The sequence below is a fragment of the Physeter macrocephalus genome, chromosome 5, assembly GCF_002837175.3.
Source record: "Physeter macrocephalus isolate SW-GA chromosome 5, ASM283717v5, whole genome shotgun sequence".
In the NCBI taxonomy this organism is placed as follows: domain Eukaryota; kingdom Metazoa; phylum Chordata; class Mammalia; order Artiodactyla; family Physeteridae; genus Physeter; species Physeter macrocephalus.
Window position 1 is genome coordinate 101959777 of NC_041218.1, and position 14728 is coordinate 101974504.

Below are 14728 nucleotides of genomic sequence, written 5' to 3' on the forward strand. Positions count from 1 at the left end.
CGCGGAGCGGCTGGGCCCGTGAGCCATGGCCGCTGAGCCTGCGCCTCCGGAGCCTGTGCTCCGCAACGGGAGAGGCCGCAACAGTGAGAGGCCCGCTTACCGCAAAAAAAAAAAAAAAAATGTATAGGTGAATATGTAACTATACTTTTTACTCTGAAAAACTTATGTGCTCGGTATGTTAAATGTTCAGTGCTTAAGTGACCCTTGCTTTTGTGCACCTGCCAGCCCAGCCCCTATTTAGACAACGTTCTTATTTTAGATGGTTATTTAGATAGTTAGGACAGCGGGCCTGTGCCCACAGGTGAGAAACGGCAGGCAGGTGACTCTCCCACCTGCCATGCATGCTGCACAGAAGGTGCCACATCCTAGGATCGGGTGCTGCTGTTTCAGGGGGGACTCCAGACCTTGCAAGCCTGGCTTCCACTTGGCCCTGAACGTCTTCCTGGGGGAGATGAGGCCCTAGAAGAGACGCTAAAGTGGATATGCCTGGGGAGGGGGTGTAGCAAAATGGAGCTCTCAGTGGGTTCCAGCCACTCAGAACAGCCTCGGGGCCTGTCTCATGTCACTCCCCACAACCCGGCCCCCTGCGGTGGCCATGGAGTTAAAGCATGTGCGCTCTCTCTCTCTCTCTCTCTCTCTCTCTCTCTCTCTCTCTGCTTCCCCAGTGCTGACCAAGCCCTCGACAGATTTGCAATGAAGAAATTTTATGATGATAAACTTTCAGCTTTAATGCAGCCGTCCCAGAAACGGTATGTATCTGTCCCAGAGCCAGAGTGAAAAAGCGAATGAGATTTTTACATTTTAAAGCATGTGCGTCGGGATGGGAGGAATTGGGAGATTGGGACTGACGTAAATACACTACCATGTGTAAAACAGATAGCTAGTGGGACCCTGCTGTATAGCTCAGGGAGCTCAGCTGGGTGCTCTGTGGTGACCTGGATGGGTGGGGTGGGGGGGGGGGGGTCTAAGAGGGAGAGGATATATGTATACATGTAGCTGATTCACTTCGTTGTACAGTGAAACCAACACAACATTGTAAAGCAACTGTACTCCAATTAAAAAAAAAAATGTAGGGACGGAAGACGCACCTCCCCTGACCAGCCAAGATTAGAAGGGAAGGGGTTGTCGGGGTCCAGTGGTGAAGGATGAGCCACCCTGCGTGTGGGTGCCGGGGGGCCCCTGGCTGGCTCCGGCGTGGACGCGGGGCTCCCTCCCCACGCGCTCGGCCATCGGGTCTTCCGAGCTCTCTGCTGGTGTTGGTGCCATTACTGTACTGGGACTGGTTGCTGTCTCCTGGACCAGGGCTCTGTGAACTGTGTCTGGTTGGCGGATGTTCTGGGTGTTGCAGGTCACGTGGTCTCTGTCACGGCCACTCTAACCGAGGGTCTGTGGGCAGTAAGAAGCAGGCGAAAGCAGCTTATGTCCAGGAAAGCTGTCGACACACACAAGTTTGTCGTTGGCCAGCTTCAAAGGCCCGGGAGTCTTCTCTCTCCTCGGCCTCCCCTGGCCCACCTCCCCTTCTCTCCTGCTCGGCGTGGCCCCTGGCAGATGCTGCAGAGGGCCCCTGGGGAGCAGACGTCCTCTTGCCGCCTGCTCCCAGGCGAATCCACGCTGTCACCAGGCCCAGATGGGGAAGAACCAGGGAAGGGTCAGGTGTGGGGCCTGAGAAGAGCCAGCAGCCACTTGCCTTCCGGACCCACTTCTTCTGCAGATGGGGCGTGGAGCCAAGAACACTTCGTTTTTATTTTAAAGCAAATGGCAGGGCATTTGCACAGGAATTGTCCGGGCAATTGCCACGATGGTTTTCCTGCGCCTCGCATCTTTTCCCCCAGTGCCAGAGGTCTGGACCAGCGGTCTTGGGTGGACTGAAGGCTCCAGGAGGCAGGGTCACAGGTATATTTTGGTCAAGAGCCGAGTCTCAGTATTTCCACTTGGGAAAGGGATTTCAGGGACCACCAGAGGCACCTCCTGCTTTGTCCCGGGTGTTTCCCATGGCTGGGTCTGTTTGTGTTCAGACCAGAGTGTCTGGTGGATGTAGGACCCACGGGTCAGAGCCTGGCTGTGCCCCGCTCTGAGCAAGGGTCCCACAGGGCATGTGAGCTGGGTGGGAAAAACCAGCATTTTATTAGTATTACAGTTAAACAGACCCTTGATCTATTTCGAACCACTAAGTGTCATTTCTTGGCTGAGCAGTTTCCAAAATGGTTACATTCACGTGAGCCCCTCTGTGAGACGTGAGGGTAAACAGGGGCTAACCCACCCCAAAACTCAGCACGCACCGGCGAGGGATATTTGCCTCATTTTCTTCTTTTTATTCTTACTACCTACTGCAGCTTTTTAACACCATTGAAGGAGTGTGGAAAAAGGGAAACATCTCACTTTAACGTGCCCATGGTTCTCCTGCATCACTGAACGACAGAAGCTGTAGTATTTACATTTTATGAGGGTGACATGGGTTAAATTTTGCATTCTGAGGCTAATCTCCCCGCACCCACAGATTAGGGGAAGGCCAGCCCGCCCAGCGCCTGCATCGGAAGATGCTCGCCTCCTCGTAATGAAGCGGGTGAACGACTGAGTGAATGGATAAGTACCTCTGGAGGAATATTTGAGACCCGGAGGATGTGTGATGACCGCATTTGTGGGGACAGGCTCAGTGGTGGTGGGACCCATCGCCGTGGTCCCAGATGCCCACAGGAGGAGTGTTGCGGGCTGTTTTAGGACTGAACTCAAGAAACCATTTTAAAATCCATACTGTGGTGAGAGCTTGGGTTTGTGGTCCAAGAAGTTTAGAGCCTCAGCAGTAAGCCTCCTCCGCCCTTCACTTAATTAATACTGGGTTTAAGAGCTCGAGAGGCAGGAGGTCCATTTGACAGGTGGCAAATTCTCTGTCACTTTGTGCCTCACTCCTAAAAGCCACCGAGCCATTGGCCTGCGGCAGCCTGGCCCGCGGTGGCCCATTGGAGGTTGCTTGCTTCCAGCAGAATTCCTCGGGCAAGAGCCCTTCTCTCTCCCTGCACCTGTCGCCTTGAGCAAACACCCCAGGAGCGACTTGTGGAGGCCCCGGGGTAACCTCCTGCAGGGCTGATGAGCCTGCCGTGTCAGAGAGGCTCCCGTTCACTTGGAGGCCCTTTCTTTCCCTTTGATAAGTAAGTAAAGAAAATCCTCGTACAGCATTCGTTATCAGCATCATGGAAGTGATGCGTTAAGTAATGAAATTCTGACCTCCTTTCCTTCTCCGCTTTTCCTTTCCTTCCATGAAGGAGTTGGGACAAGCGGGTCCCGTCACTTTGAGTTTAGTGGGGAAAATGACAGGTAACCGGCTTTTTCTTTCGGACGGCAAACCTCTCCTGAGGGTGTGCAGAAGAAGGGAGCCCGGCGAGGTCCTGGGCGGGGGTCATTCCTGTGTCCCATGCGGTAGAGGGAAGGTAGGCCAAAAGTCTGGGCATGCAGACACCAGGATTGGATTTCTGGGTGTTTCTAATAGCTGGAAAGTTCCCCGACATTACAGCATTATTTGGGTTTTGATACTTCTGTATTTTTTGACATGATGCCTTGAGTGTCTGAAAGAACCTTGAACTTGAAGCAAGAAAGCTGCCAAGAGAAGCAGATGTGCAGATCCTTTCTCCGAGGATGTGTCTTTTAGGGAGTGCGGCCGCTGAGGCCAGCAGCCTCCCTGTGCCTTGTCCACCCCGCGTGTCCTCCTGCCCCGGCTTGCAGGCGGGCGCAAGGAGGGGGACCATCCCTCAGGGGGTCGCCTGGAAGAGGTCTGAGGTGTGTTATCCTTCCAGCCCGGCCGGGGCGGGGAAGTGCTGGGGAACGTGAGGTAACTAGCAAGCCTGGGTCTGGCGCACAGGCCAGAGCTGATGGGGCCCTGCCCACGTCTCCCCGCCTTCCATGCTTCTCCTGAAGCTGCAGCCACGCTGAGTGCATGGAGGTGACACCAGGAAGCCTTAGGGAGAGATGGGCCGACACAGTGGCTCCTGCTTACAGAAGTATCATTTCACACTTGTTTTCAGGGATATTTAAGCTTATGTCAAGTACAATTCACATATTTAGGGAGATTTAGGGAAACTCCACATGTAAGTTTCTGCTTTGGAAAGAGGTTATAAATAATGCAATGAACAACTGCAAATTTCGAGCTGCTTTGGAACTTGAAGGAAGCATGTGCTCTTCTGTTAGTGCCCTGCCAGCTGCAAGCTTGGTTTCTTAATCGTACTTGCTAGTTGCGACGAAGTGGGGAAAACCTCATCGCCAGGGAGTTATTTCCCTCAAAAGAAAGAAGAGCACAGCTAGGAGACAGGTGAGCTGTCTGACGTGTGTGGCTGTGAGAGCTGCGCTGACCAGGGAGGACTTTCTCTTTTGGGTAAGACGCTGGGATGGGCTTTGAGAGGCCATCTGACACCCTGTCCGTTCATTCATACACACCTTTCCTTCAGTGCTGTGGGTGAATATCACATAGACAGAGTTGACATTCATCCTTTCCACAATTTTCTGGAGGAACTAATTGTGAAATCCTTGCCTTTGCTTTTATTCCCTCTTATTTTCAGCCATAGCCTGAATTTTTTTTCTTTGGGAGTGATGGCGGCTCTCCAGGTAGTTTCCTGCCACATGTGCCCTGTTTACCTGTCCTCTGTCTCCCACGGTGCAGGTGGTGGCTAGCTCCACTGCTGACTGCAGCAGCAATTACAGCTTATATTTGCAATGAACTTTGTTGTTTTTATCGGGCGTTTTGTATGTGATGTCTTTGGGACTTAAGAACAACATTCTCTTTTCCAGGTCACGCTCAGGTGGCCTACAGCAGAGCTTCTTAGCCTGCTCGTCAGAGGGACCAATGAGGGTGTGAAAGGGTTCTGGGAACAGCAGGATGAGGCCACGCCAATGAAAAATTCATGAAAAGTTTGTTTTCCCGTACAAAGGTTTTCTTTACTCCTCCCCCATCACGCACACTCACCGGTGGTGCGTAGAGAGGAGATACGCTTAGTTTATGGCATTGAGTGTCCCCTCACCCGCTGCCATGAGCCCCCAGGGGGCCAGGAGTGCCCCCTGGTCTGAGGCCACAGTCACTGGGGGAGCGAGGGCCGACGGCTGCCCAGCTGTGCGGTCTGGAGTTTCGGATTTGCCGGTAGTTGCCTGCAGGCCCTGGAGGAAAGCCCCGGAGATGAGCAAGGGGCCTGTGCTGTCCCCGGTGGCCATGCTGACCTGCCTGGGTTCTTGGTGGTGGGCTGGGGTCACAGGTGAGGCGCCCCCAGGCTTACGTCCAGCTCATTTATGTCCACCATCGGCCACAGAACTGTACTCATCACAGGTGGAAGGAAGGGACAAGGGTGCTGTCTCCACTCTGTCCATATGCTTTACGAAAGTAAGTACATATATGACCCTTGTCACCTGTCCCTCTCTTAGGAGGTGGATGGCGGGGTGATGGGGTTGGCGTGAGGTTTTCTTTAAAGGCTGTTCTGATCTCAGTCATGCCACTAACAAGCCTTATGGTAAACTTTTGCAGTATCACAAAATCCAGGACTTGGACTCAGAAATAACGCTTGTATTGCATCCTATGAACAAGCACCCAAAATGACTTTAGCTCTACAAAGTTAGGCAGTATAACTGTTGGAAAGTAGCACTTCATTAATAGAAAATACCGTGAAATAGAAAACAATTTTATTTTTTTTCCTTATCAAGGAAGCATGTGAAGGAAGAAGTAAGTTGCATTTTATAATAACATTTTACGTCTTTGATTTACCTAAAATGTGCATCCATATAAAGCAGATTTCTCTAAAGGGCAGATGAGAAGGGGCTTTTTTGCACTGGTTACGTGATGGACTGGTCAGGAGGGCAGGCGTCCGTGTCTGGGTCCCAGGCAGAGGACTGGTCCCTCCCTCCTTCTGTCCCTAACCCCAGGTGAGGGCTGGCCCTTGTCTTCTGGCTCCTTCTTTGGGAGCTTTGCAGGGAATCAGCATTCTTCTGTGGTCATGCTGACACCACCTGAAAGAAGCGCCTTCCCATACCCCCTCTGGCTGCTGGGCAACGGCGCCGGCCCGGCTGTGTCAGGGCTAGGGGAGGACCCTCCACGTCTGCATCAGAATGTAAAACGGAAACTGACCCTCACCTCCCTCCGCGATGCCTGGTCTGTGTGCTCGTGGGTCCCTTGGATGTCCAGAGAGTGAAGGGCCACCTTGTCCAGAGAGGTCAGTGTAGAAGGAGCGAACGGCCAGGCGCCCACAGAGTAAACACAGCAGCTGGGCCACAGACAAGGCCGAGGAAACGGGTTGTCTGGCGACCAGTGCTGAAGCAGGGGAGACTGCTGTCCAGAGCAGGTGGCGACTCATGGCCCCAACTCAGCGTCCGTGATCCTTTTCCTGTGCTCATGACCCGGCCGGGGGGTGGGGTGGCCGGAGAACCCAGAAATCTGCAGTGCGTGGCACTTAGGTGATAAAAAGTAGCTGGACAGGTCACCTGAATATTCCCGGGTCTGCACGTCTGCTGTCGAGATAGAAGTTAAAATGGGAAGGCACGTGGAGCCATCTGGTGGCCAGGCTCCTGCAGCCACGGCCCGGCCACGTGGCCTCCCGGGCCCTCCAGGGCTTGCATCTGGCCTCTGTGACTTGAGTGAGGTTTTGTCCTCTTCTGGAAGGGAAGAGCGGTTTGCCACCAGGAAAACTGAAGCACCGGGAGGGGCCCCTAAGCTGAAGTGAATGTTCTTTTCTAACATTTTTTTCTAAAAGGATAGATTTCAAGTAGAGTTTTTAAACTTTGGTTTTAAAATTTACTAGAAATTTTCTCTTGTTCAGTTTCCTTTGTATGCAAATTCAGCTGCTTGAGATAATGGACTGCATCTGAATTGCTGGTGTAAATTAGATATTCAAAAAAATTTAGGTGTATTTGACAAATGACATTGTGTAAATTAAAGGCTTAGAGGTTAACTTGTTATATTCACGTATTGTAATACGATTGCCATTGTAACCATACTTAGCACCTCTGTCACGTTACAATAATTATCATTTCTTTTTAGTGGTTGGAATAATTAAGTTATATCTCTTAGCAAGTTTGATAATTATAATACAATATTTACTACACTGTGCATTGTAACTCTAGGGCATATTTACTACTTACTGCAAGTTTGTACCCTTTAAAAATTCTGTCCAGGGCCTTCCCTGGTGGCGCAGCGGTTGAGAGTCCGCCTGCCGATGCGGGGGACGTGGGTTCGTGCCCCGGTCCGGGAGGATCCCACGTGCCGCGGAGCGGCTGGGCCCGTGAGCCACGGCCGCTGAGCCTGCGCGTCCGGAGCCTGTGCTCCGCAACGGGAGAGGCCACGGCAGTGAGAGGCCCGCGAACCGCAAAAAAAAAAAAAAAATTCTGTCCTGTCCCCAAAGCCCCCAGCCCCTGGTAACCACCATTTTACTCTCCTTTTTTATATGTTTGGCCTTTTTAGATTCCGTATATTATGAGTGATATCGTAGCACAAAGAGATATCACCTCACACCTGTTAGAATGCCAGTCATCAAAAAGACAAGAAAAAACGAGTGGTTACGAGAACATGGAGAAAAGAGAGCCTTTGTGCACTCTTGGTGAGAATGTAAATTGGTGCAGCAACTACGGAAAACAGTACAGAGGTTCCTTAAAACATTAAAAATAGAACTACCATACGAACCAGCAATTCCACTTCTGGGTATATATCCGAAGGAAATGAAAACAGGCTCTTGAAGAGATATCTGTACTCCTGTGTTTATTGTATGTAGCCTTATTCACAATAGCCAAGATATGGAAACGACTCAAGTGTCCCTCAGTGGATGAATGGATAAAGAAAATGTGTGTGTGTGTGTGTGTGTGTGTGTGCGCGTGCGTGCGTGTGTGTGTGTGTGGAGTATTACTGAGCCATAAAATATAATGAAATTCTGCCATTTGTGACAACATGGATGGACCTTGGGGACATTATGCTAAGTGAAATAAGCCAGAGAGAGAAAAGCAGAATTTTTTTAACCTAAGTAGGCTGAGCCTGCCTAGCGTTCAGTCCTAGGGAGGAGGGGGGTGGTCCCTGGTCCTCCTAGGGGAGTGGACTGCGGTGGGCTGGCTGGAGGGTATGGAGGACCCTGTGCCGGCCGCACAGCCTGGTGATCCGGTGAAGGCTTCCTTCCTGCGCCTGCGTGGCTCTGTGTAGTCATTAGCGATGCACAGAGATGTTGGATATGGTAGGGTTTGGCTCTGCTCCGGAGTCACACACTCCGGGTGGCGGGAGCGGCCAAGGCCAGGCAGCATCTGAGAGCTTGGCAGGTGTGTGCCCACTTGGGGTCACAGCTGCCACCTTGTGCCCCGGGAGGAACCAGTGAGGCAGTGCTTCCAGGGTACAATCTTCTCTCTAGGCCGCCAAGCACCCACGCAGGCCGCGGGGCCGTCAGCATGGCACGCAGGGCCGTGTGTGGTGTTCGGAGAGAAGGCAGGTCTCCCGGCACACGGCAGACGTACACTCTGCCGCTGAGATGGGCCTTGAGGAGGGAGGGCACAGAGAAGCCCGAAGACGGGAGGGCAGTGCAGCTCAGGGGGGCTCGTGCCCCTTATGGTAGGGGAGGCTCTCACAGTGGGATGTAGCATCCGAAGGCTTCCTGCGGGCTGGGGGTGCGGACTCCAGCCTCCCACTAGGCTTCCTAGTATGAGCAGGAAGGTGGGGTGGGTAGGACTGAGAGTTAAGGCGAGTGACCTTCATGCCCTCAAAGGTGTGGCTTGGTTCAGAGAGCATGCCCATGGGACGGCAGGTCTCTTGCTTTCCCGTTCTCTGCAGGGAGACCGTGACAGCCCCGTGGCCCGGCCCTGCCTGGCTGTGGGTTCTGTGGACAGAAGCGATGCCACCCGCACTCGGGGTGCAGAGCAAGAGGTGCCGCGTGTGAGGGCTCACGCTCAGGAAGCACCCTTGGTTGTGCTTCCAGGTCATTGGCCATGTCGGCGTGGAAGGCCCGGAGATGCCCGGTGGGCTGTGGGCTCGGCCGTGCTCTGCAGGGCGTGGGCCAAGGCCTGGGGTGCGTACGCCCTCCTTGCTGTGAGCGGTTAGCGTGGGTTCTCTCCCAGAACCCCCGGAAGAGCAGGCGGGTTTCCTCATTGCACTCCGGCCCCACCTGGGCTCGGGAGCTGTGCGGGAGCCCTGAGCTGGCTGCCTTCGCAGGTACGTGCAGTTCCTCGGTGGGCTCCTGTCGGGAACGGTGAAGATGAACGCCTCGCCCCTGTTCCTGCATTTCGTCATTCTGCACGGGACCCCCAACTTCGACTCTGGCGGAGGTGAGTGTCTCCCACGGGGTGAGGGCCTCGAGACGCGCCGCCTGGCGCTGGCCCTCGGTTCCGCGTGTTGATAGCCGATTCTGCGTGTCTTTCAGCGTGCCGGCCCTTTCTCAAGCTCTACCAAGCCATGCAGCCTATGTACACGTCGGGGATCTAGTAAGTCTGGCTGCCTTCCTGGGGGCCTCCGGAGGGCCTGGTGGGGAGGGGGCCCGCTTCCGGCTGCCTCTCCCTCTGGAGGGGTGAGGAGGGGAAGCCAGGTGAGCCAAGAGCAGGGGACAGAAGGGAGCCGTGGGTGCAGTGCCCCCGTCATCCTGCCCAGCAGGTGTCTCGCCGTGGTCACACAGTTGGCTCTGTGAAGGGACGTGGACGCTGGGACCTGGGGGGAGGAGAGGGCCCCGCACACTGTGTGGGAGTAAACACGTCGGGGTCTTGGGACAGGGCCACGGTGGTCTCCCTTTCTCTCCCCTTTGCAGTTTAGACAAAGGTCAGGCAGACATTTCCAGAATATGTACTAATTCTAGACTTATTTGCTTTGCCTTTTTTGTTTGGAGAAGCGTTTTATGCACATCAGTGGGAAATGAATAAAGGTAAAAAATGTTCTTAGCATCGTGTCGTCACTCAGAATGAACTGTTATCACGTGTCCGGACTCCTGTTGGACCCAGGCACCGGTGACGCTCGGGCAGCCTCACCCTCTGCTTACCACAGAGGCTGCTGGCGTCAGCACGCCACTGCTCTACGCTGCGTGCTCCGTCGTGCACGGGCCTGGGGTGGGCCGGCGGGCACTGGCTGTGACGTTGCCATCAGGGCCCTGCCTGGCCCTGTTGCCTTTTCATACGTTCTTTGGACTCATTTTCGTAGGAGAGAGTCTGAGGAATTGGATTCCTGGGCCAAGCAGGATATTTTGTCTAATTTCAATCGTGGGGTTGCTTTTCTCAGAATGTATTCTTTCCACTGAATCATGAAATCGCATAATGAGGTACCTTCTCATTTATTCCAAAGCAACGTCGGCCCAGAAAACCAAAGCAGGATCTATATCGCCATAGAGCCGGCCCAGCTCCTGAAAGGGGACATCATGGTGAGTGTCACGGCCTTGCCCCTGCTCCCAGTAATCACACCTGGAGAGGTAAAAACGAGTTCATCTTAAAGCAAGAACGTGAAACCCACCTCCCACCCTACCCCTGACCCGAGAAAAGCTGAGGAAAGCATGGAAAGTAGCCTTAACCTTAAGGCAGTTGGTTAATTTTCTGAGTAAACCTATTTTAATAAAAGGAACAGAACAAATTGGTAGAGCCGCTTGCTGTGTGCACCCTTGAAATTACAGTCCTAACTCAGCCACGGCGCGTCCCAGGGTTCCAGTTACCCGAGCACAGTGTCCTAGGCCTTCCAGGGGGAGGCATAGACATAAAATGTTTATTTAACGGTAGCGGCCTAGGTGGAAAATGCAGCTAGTGTATTGCAGCTTGGTTTATGACTGAAACAGTGATTTCTCCAGGTAGTTTTGATTCTTGGGGTGCTGCTTCTTGGGACAGAAGTAGCGCCCTGCCCTGTTCCCCCTTCGCCTTTTATCTATCTTGAATATAAAAAAATGCATGCATCTAAAGAGAGAGAAATTTGTCTGAAATAAGGAAAACCTTTAAGGCACGTGCGTGCTTCCTGCAGGCCTCGAACAGCTCTCCTGTAATCTATTTGAGGCCCAGGAGGACACCCCGTGACAAGAAGATAAGATGGTTCACAGGTCGGCTTTTTATTTATTTTAAGTGGCTCATCCAGAGTTTTTGAGCAGTCTCGTTAACTTTTCCTAATATTTTGGGTGTCCCACCCTTTCTTCGTGGTGGGTGAACCCCCACCTTGCCCCATCCTGCGTTCTCATGGAGCTCCAGTCAGTGAGGTTCACAGAGATAAAGATCCTGGGCCCACTCGCAGCTGATGCCCCCTTTGCAGGCTCCCCAGGGGGCGCCCCTGCCACTTCCAGGCCTCAGGGGTCTGTGCCCGGAGAGGGATCTGCAGGCCCAGAAGGCGCATGACGGGGAGTAGAAAGCAGACCAACAGCAAAACGGCTCTGCTTCCACGTCACCACGTTGAGCGCTTTGCAGTCATGGTCTTTACCCCCGCCCCGCGACCTCGGGAGGGAAGAGCCGGTATCCCGTCGCATAGGTGGGGAAGCCCAAGTGCAGGGTGGTTGCTCCGTTTCCACGAGCCTGTTTTCTCAGCCACGGTGTTGCACTGCCCCAAGGAAGGAGGACTTGGGGCTGGGTTCTCCTCCTGGCTCTGCACAGCAGCTCGTGGCCTCCTCACCTCTGTGGTTAGGAGAGAGGGGAGGGATGCCCCTACTCTTGTGCTTCTCTCCCCAGCATGCAGCCCTGGCCGAGTCTCCTGGGACCTCCCGGGATTGTTGGGCAAAGGGCTGAGCACTTATTGGGCACCTGCTGTATGCCGGCCACCAACCAGGGCTTTACCTGGCTGTGACTTTTGTCTGCTCACCAGCTCCGTCCTCTGGGCCTAGTTTTCCAGCTTTAAAAAGGAGGCCAAGAGACCCAGAGCGGCTGAGAGGGGGCGGAGCTGCTGTTGGGACGTGCGCCCAGCTGGGCATTGCCCCCGGTCCGGGAGAGGGCTCGGAGTCGGCACTGCCAGGCTGGGTGCTCCCCGGGGTCCGTGATGAGTAGTTGGCCGAGTCCCTTTGTGATGACCCGAGGGAGGGGCCCCCCCTCCAAGAAAGAGCACCTGATTGTGGGCTGGTGGCTGCAGGGTCTTCGCGAGGCAGCAGGGGGTTGCCCGTCCAGAGGCCGGTGGTGGTGAGTCACCTCCCCTGCCCCGTCCCTGCTTCCCCTCCCCCCTCCTTCCTCCATCCTTCCCTCCCTCCCAATGTCTCTTCCCTCCCTCCTTCCTTTCGCACTATTAATTTATGTGTCCAGAGGTCCCGTTTTGAATGTTCTGAGCTTTCTGAACGTCTGAGTTGGGCCCCAGCACAGGAAGGAAGGGAGGGACGGAGGGACATCTTTGTCCCGGAGGAGCCTGGCGCCGGAAGTGGCCGTCTCACAGCGGGGGCATCCGGAGGGCGCCGCAGAGTGGGTCGTGATGGCTGGGGCCGGCGGCCGGGAGCGTCAGCTGGAAGCGCCCTCAGAGTTGGGCGCGAGGCCCTGGGCAGGGGGTGCAGCAGTCCCCAGGCCGTGAGGATGCCCTTGTGGGAATTAGTTGTCCTGGCAGGTTGAAGCCAGATCGTGCAGGGCTTGGGTTTTGGGAGACGTGGCGTTAGCAAAGCTCTTTTCTGTGTCCTGAAAATGCCCTGCATCACCCCTTGAGAGTAACCCTCATAGGACTGTGTCTTAGAGGGGTAGTGAGAATGCGGGGAGAAAGCCCTCGGTCTCGAGTGCAAGGAAGGAAGCCCCGCAGCTACATACGAGCGACAGCAGATTGGGAGCCGCAGGCCCAACAGGGGCATCACGCAGCCGGACAGGCCTTGGGTCCCACGCCTGGGCTCCCACCGGGTCTGCGGCTTAAGGGGCCTGGGTGGCCCCAGGCGGGTCTTGTCCACGCTTGAGCCCCCTTCTGCTGCATGAGGACCGTCGGCGGGCTTCGTGGGGATGAGATGAGCTGGGGCAGCCGGCGGGGGGTGAGGGCCTCGCGCCGTGACCACCGCCTGCCAGCAGGGTGCCTGCCTGAGCATCACGTGTGCCGGCTTCAGCTGCGATGTGGTCTGAGCAGGCGGGTGGGGTCGTTCTGACGGGACCCGGGTGGGTGGTTGCCGTTTGGCCCTGGGGAGCTGGGAAGCGGGGCGGGGGCAGGAGGCGCTGGCAGACACGCTTGGACTCCGCGGTGTCCGCCCGCCGGTGCCGCCGCGGGCGCCAGGAGCCGTCCCCCGGCGCGCGGCGAGCCTGCGGAAGCCGGCCCTGCTGCAGCGGGGGGGCACCAGCCTGGGGGTTTGGGACGCGGTCGCCTGCGCCGTCTGCAGATGAAAGGTGGTGCCTCCGGGCACCCGTGGCCACGTGAAAGGCGCCTGTGGCCGCGCGTGCTCGGCCCATGGCTCTTTTCAGGTACGTTGGTAAGTGGCTTCGAGCCAGTGGCCAAATGGGACTCGCCCTTGCCTGTACCCCGCTTCGCTCCTTCTCCTCGGAAGTCCGCAAGTGTGATTACGGGGCCCTGCTCGAAAAGTGTCATTTCCAGCGGACACTTGTGAGTCTGCTTGGTGCTGAGTGGGGCATCCTGAAGCGCCAGCTGCAGGGGAAGGCGTCGGGCCGGCAAGGGTTTGGGGAGTACCTGCCCGAGACCTCTGGAGGCGCGCGAGGCCTGGGTGGGGAGGGTGAAGGGTGGACGTCAGGGTGGCTAGGGGGCCGCCAGCCTAGAGCCGTCAGAGTGAGTGGACCCCTCCTCCTCGTACAGCGCCGGGAGGGGCCCTCACGGTCGTGGGAGCACAGAGGTGGCGGGCAGCACAGACCCAAGTGGGAGGAATGGCGGGAAGGCTGGTGTGGGCCTCAGCACGTGGGCTGCGCCCCCCCCCAGAGGTTCTGGGGAGGAAGCACCGGCCCCGCTCTGCCCGGCGAGCAGCCTCCTCCTCCCCCGTGGGCACCCCTGCCTCTGCCTGCCCGCTGTCTTGTCCGGGTTTTAGCCAAGGATGGCTTAGGCCCAGCCGGCCCTGCCTCTCTCCCCGCCCCGTCCCCGCCCTCCCTCCGGCCGCATCCCGGGGACCGCATCCCCCGGCCGTCTCTGTGGTGCTCGCCGTCACGTGGGCCCTTTCTCTTTGTGGAGCGCCTCTCCTGGTCCCCCCCCGGCTCCTGGCAGGTCTCCGCGCTGGTGTCCTCCGGGCATCCGTCTCTCCCGAGTGCTGCTCTCTGGGCCCCGTGTCTCTCTCGCTGGGTCCACGCTGCCTCTTCTTCACTCCTGCCTTCGGTCCTCGGGCCTCATGCTGCCCGCCAGCCCCCTGGCCTCCATTCTGCTGCTTTCTAGGACCGTGCCCACCTGCTCCCCCGACTCCGCGAGGGAGCTTCTTCCTGGCGTCCCCTGGCTCCACTTCTCTCATCAGCCGTGCAGCTCCTCCACCCACGTGGATCCTGAATCCCCGAGCCCCGGCCCTCACCGCGTGACCCCGTCCGAGCACGGCGTTCCGCAGCCGTGGCCCAGCATCCTCCCCGCGGCGGGAGGAGAGGGTCCAGCCTCCTGTATGTGGCATAGGATCCCCTGGGTGTCCTGCCCCCTCAGTCACTTAGCCCTAGAGATCCTGTCCTATCTGGTTTGTTCTGCACACGGCCCCATGGCCCTTCCCTCTGGGTCTTGCTAATGCCTCCCACCCGTGTCACCCACATCAGGCACGACTGGGGCACATGGCTGTGCCCTCCCTGAGGCCGTGTTTTTTTGTTTTTTTTTTTTTTTTTTTCGCGGTACGCGGGCCTCTAACTGTTGTGGCCTCTCCCGTTGCGGAGCACAGGCCCCGGATGCGCAGGCTCAGCGGCCATGGCCCGCGGGCCCAGCCGC

General features: G+C 56.3%; 1 protein-coding gene across 14 annotated transcripts in view; it reads left to right on the forward strand.

Moving 5' to 3' along the window:
• The window catches only part of LOC102994922 (tensin-3), an 88727-nt gene that overhangs the window by 65272 nt on the left and 8727 nt on the right, over positions 1 to 14728 (forward strand). For all 14 annotated transcript variants that reach the window (XM_055085116.1, XM_055085118.1, XM_055085117.1 and 11 more), the window contains 4 exons: positions 666 to 749; positions 9149 to 9261; positions 9357 to 9417; positions 10262 to 10337. In XM_055085116.1, the coding sequence (XP_054941091.1) occupies positions 666 to 749; positions 9149 to 9261; positions 9357 to 9417; positions 10262 to 10337 (334 nt within the window). The remainder of the gene's footprint in view (positions 1 to 665; positions 750 to 9148; positions 9262 to 9356; positions 9418 to 10261; positions 10338 to 14728) is intronic.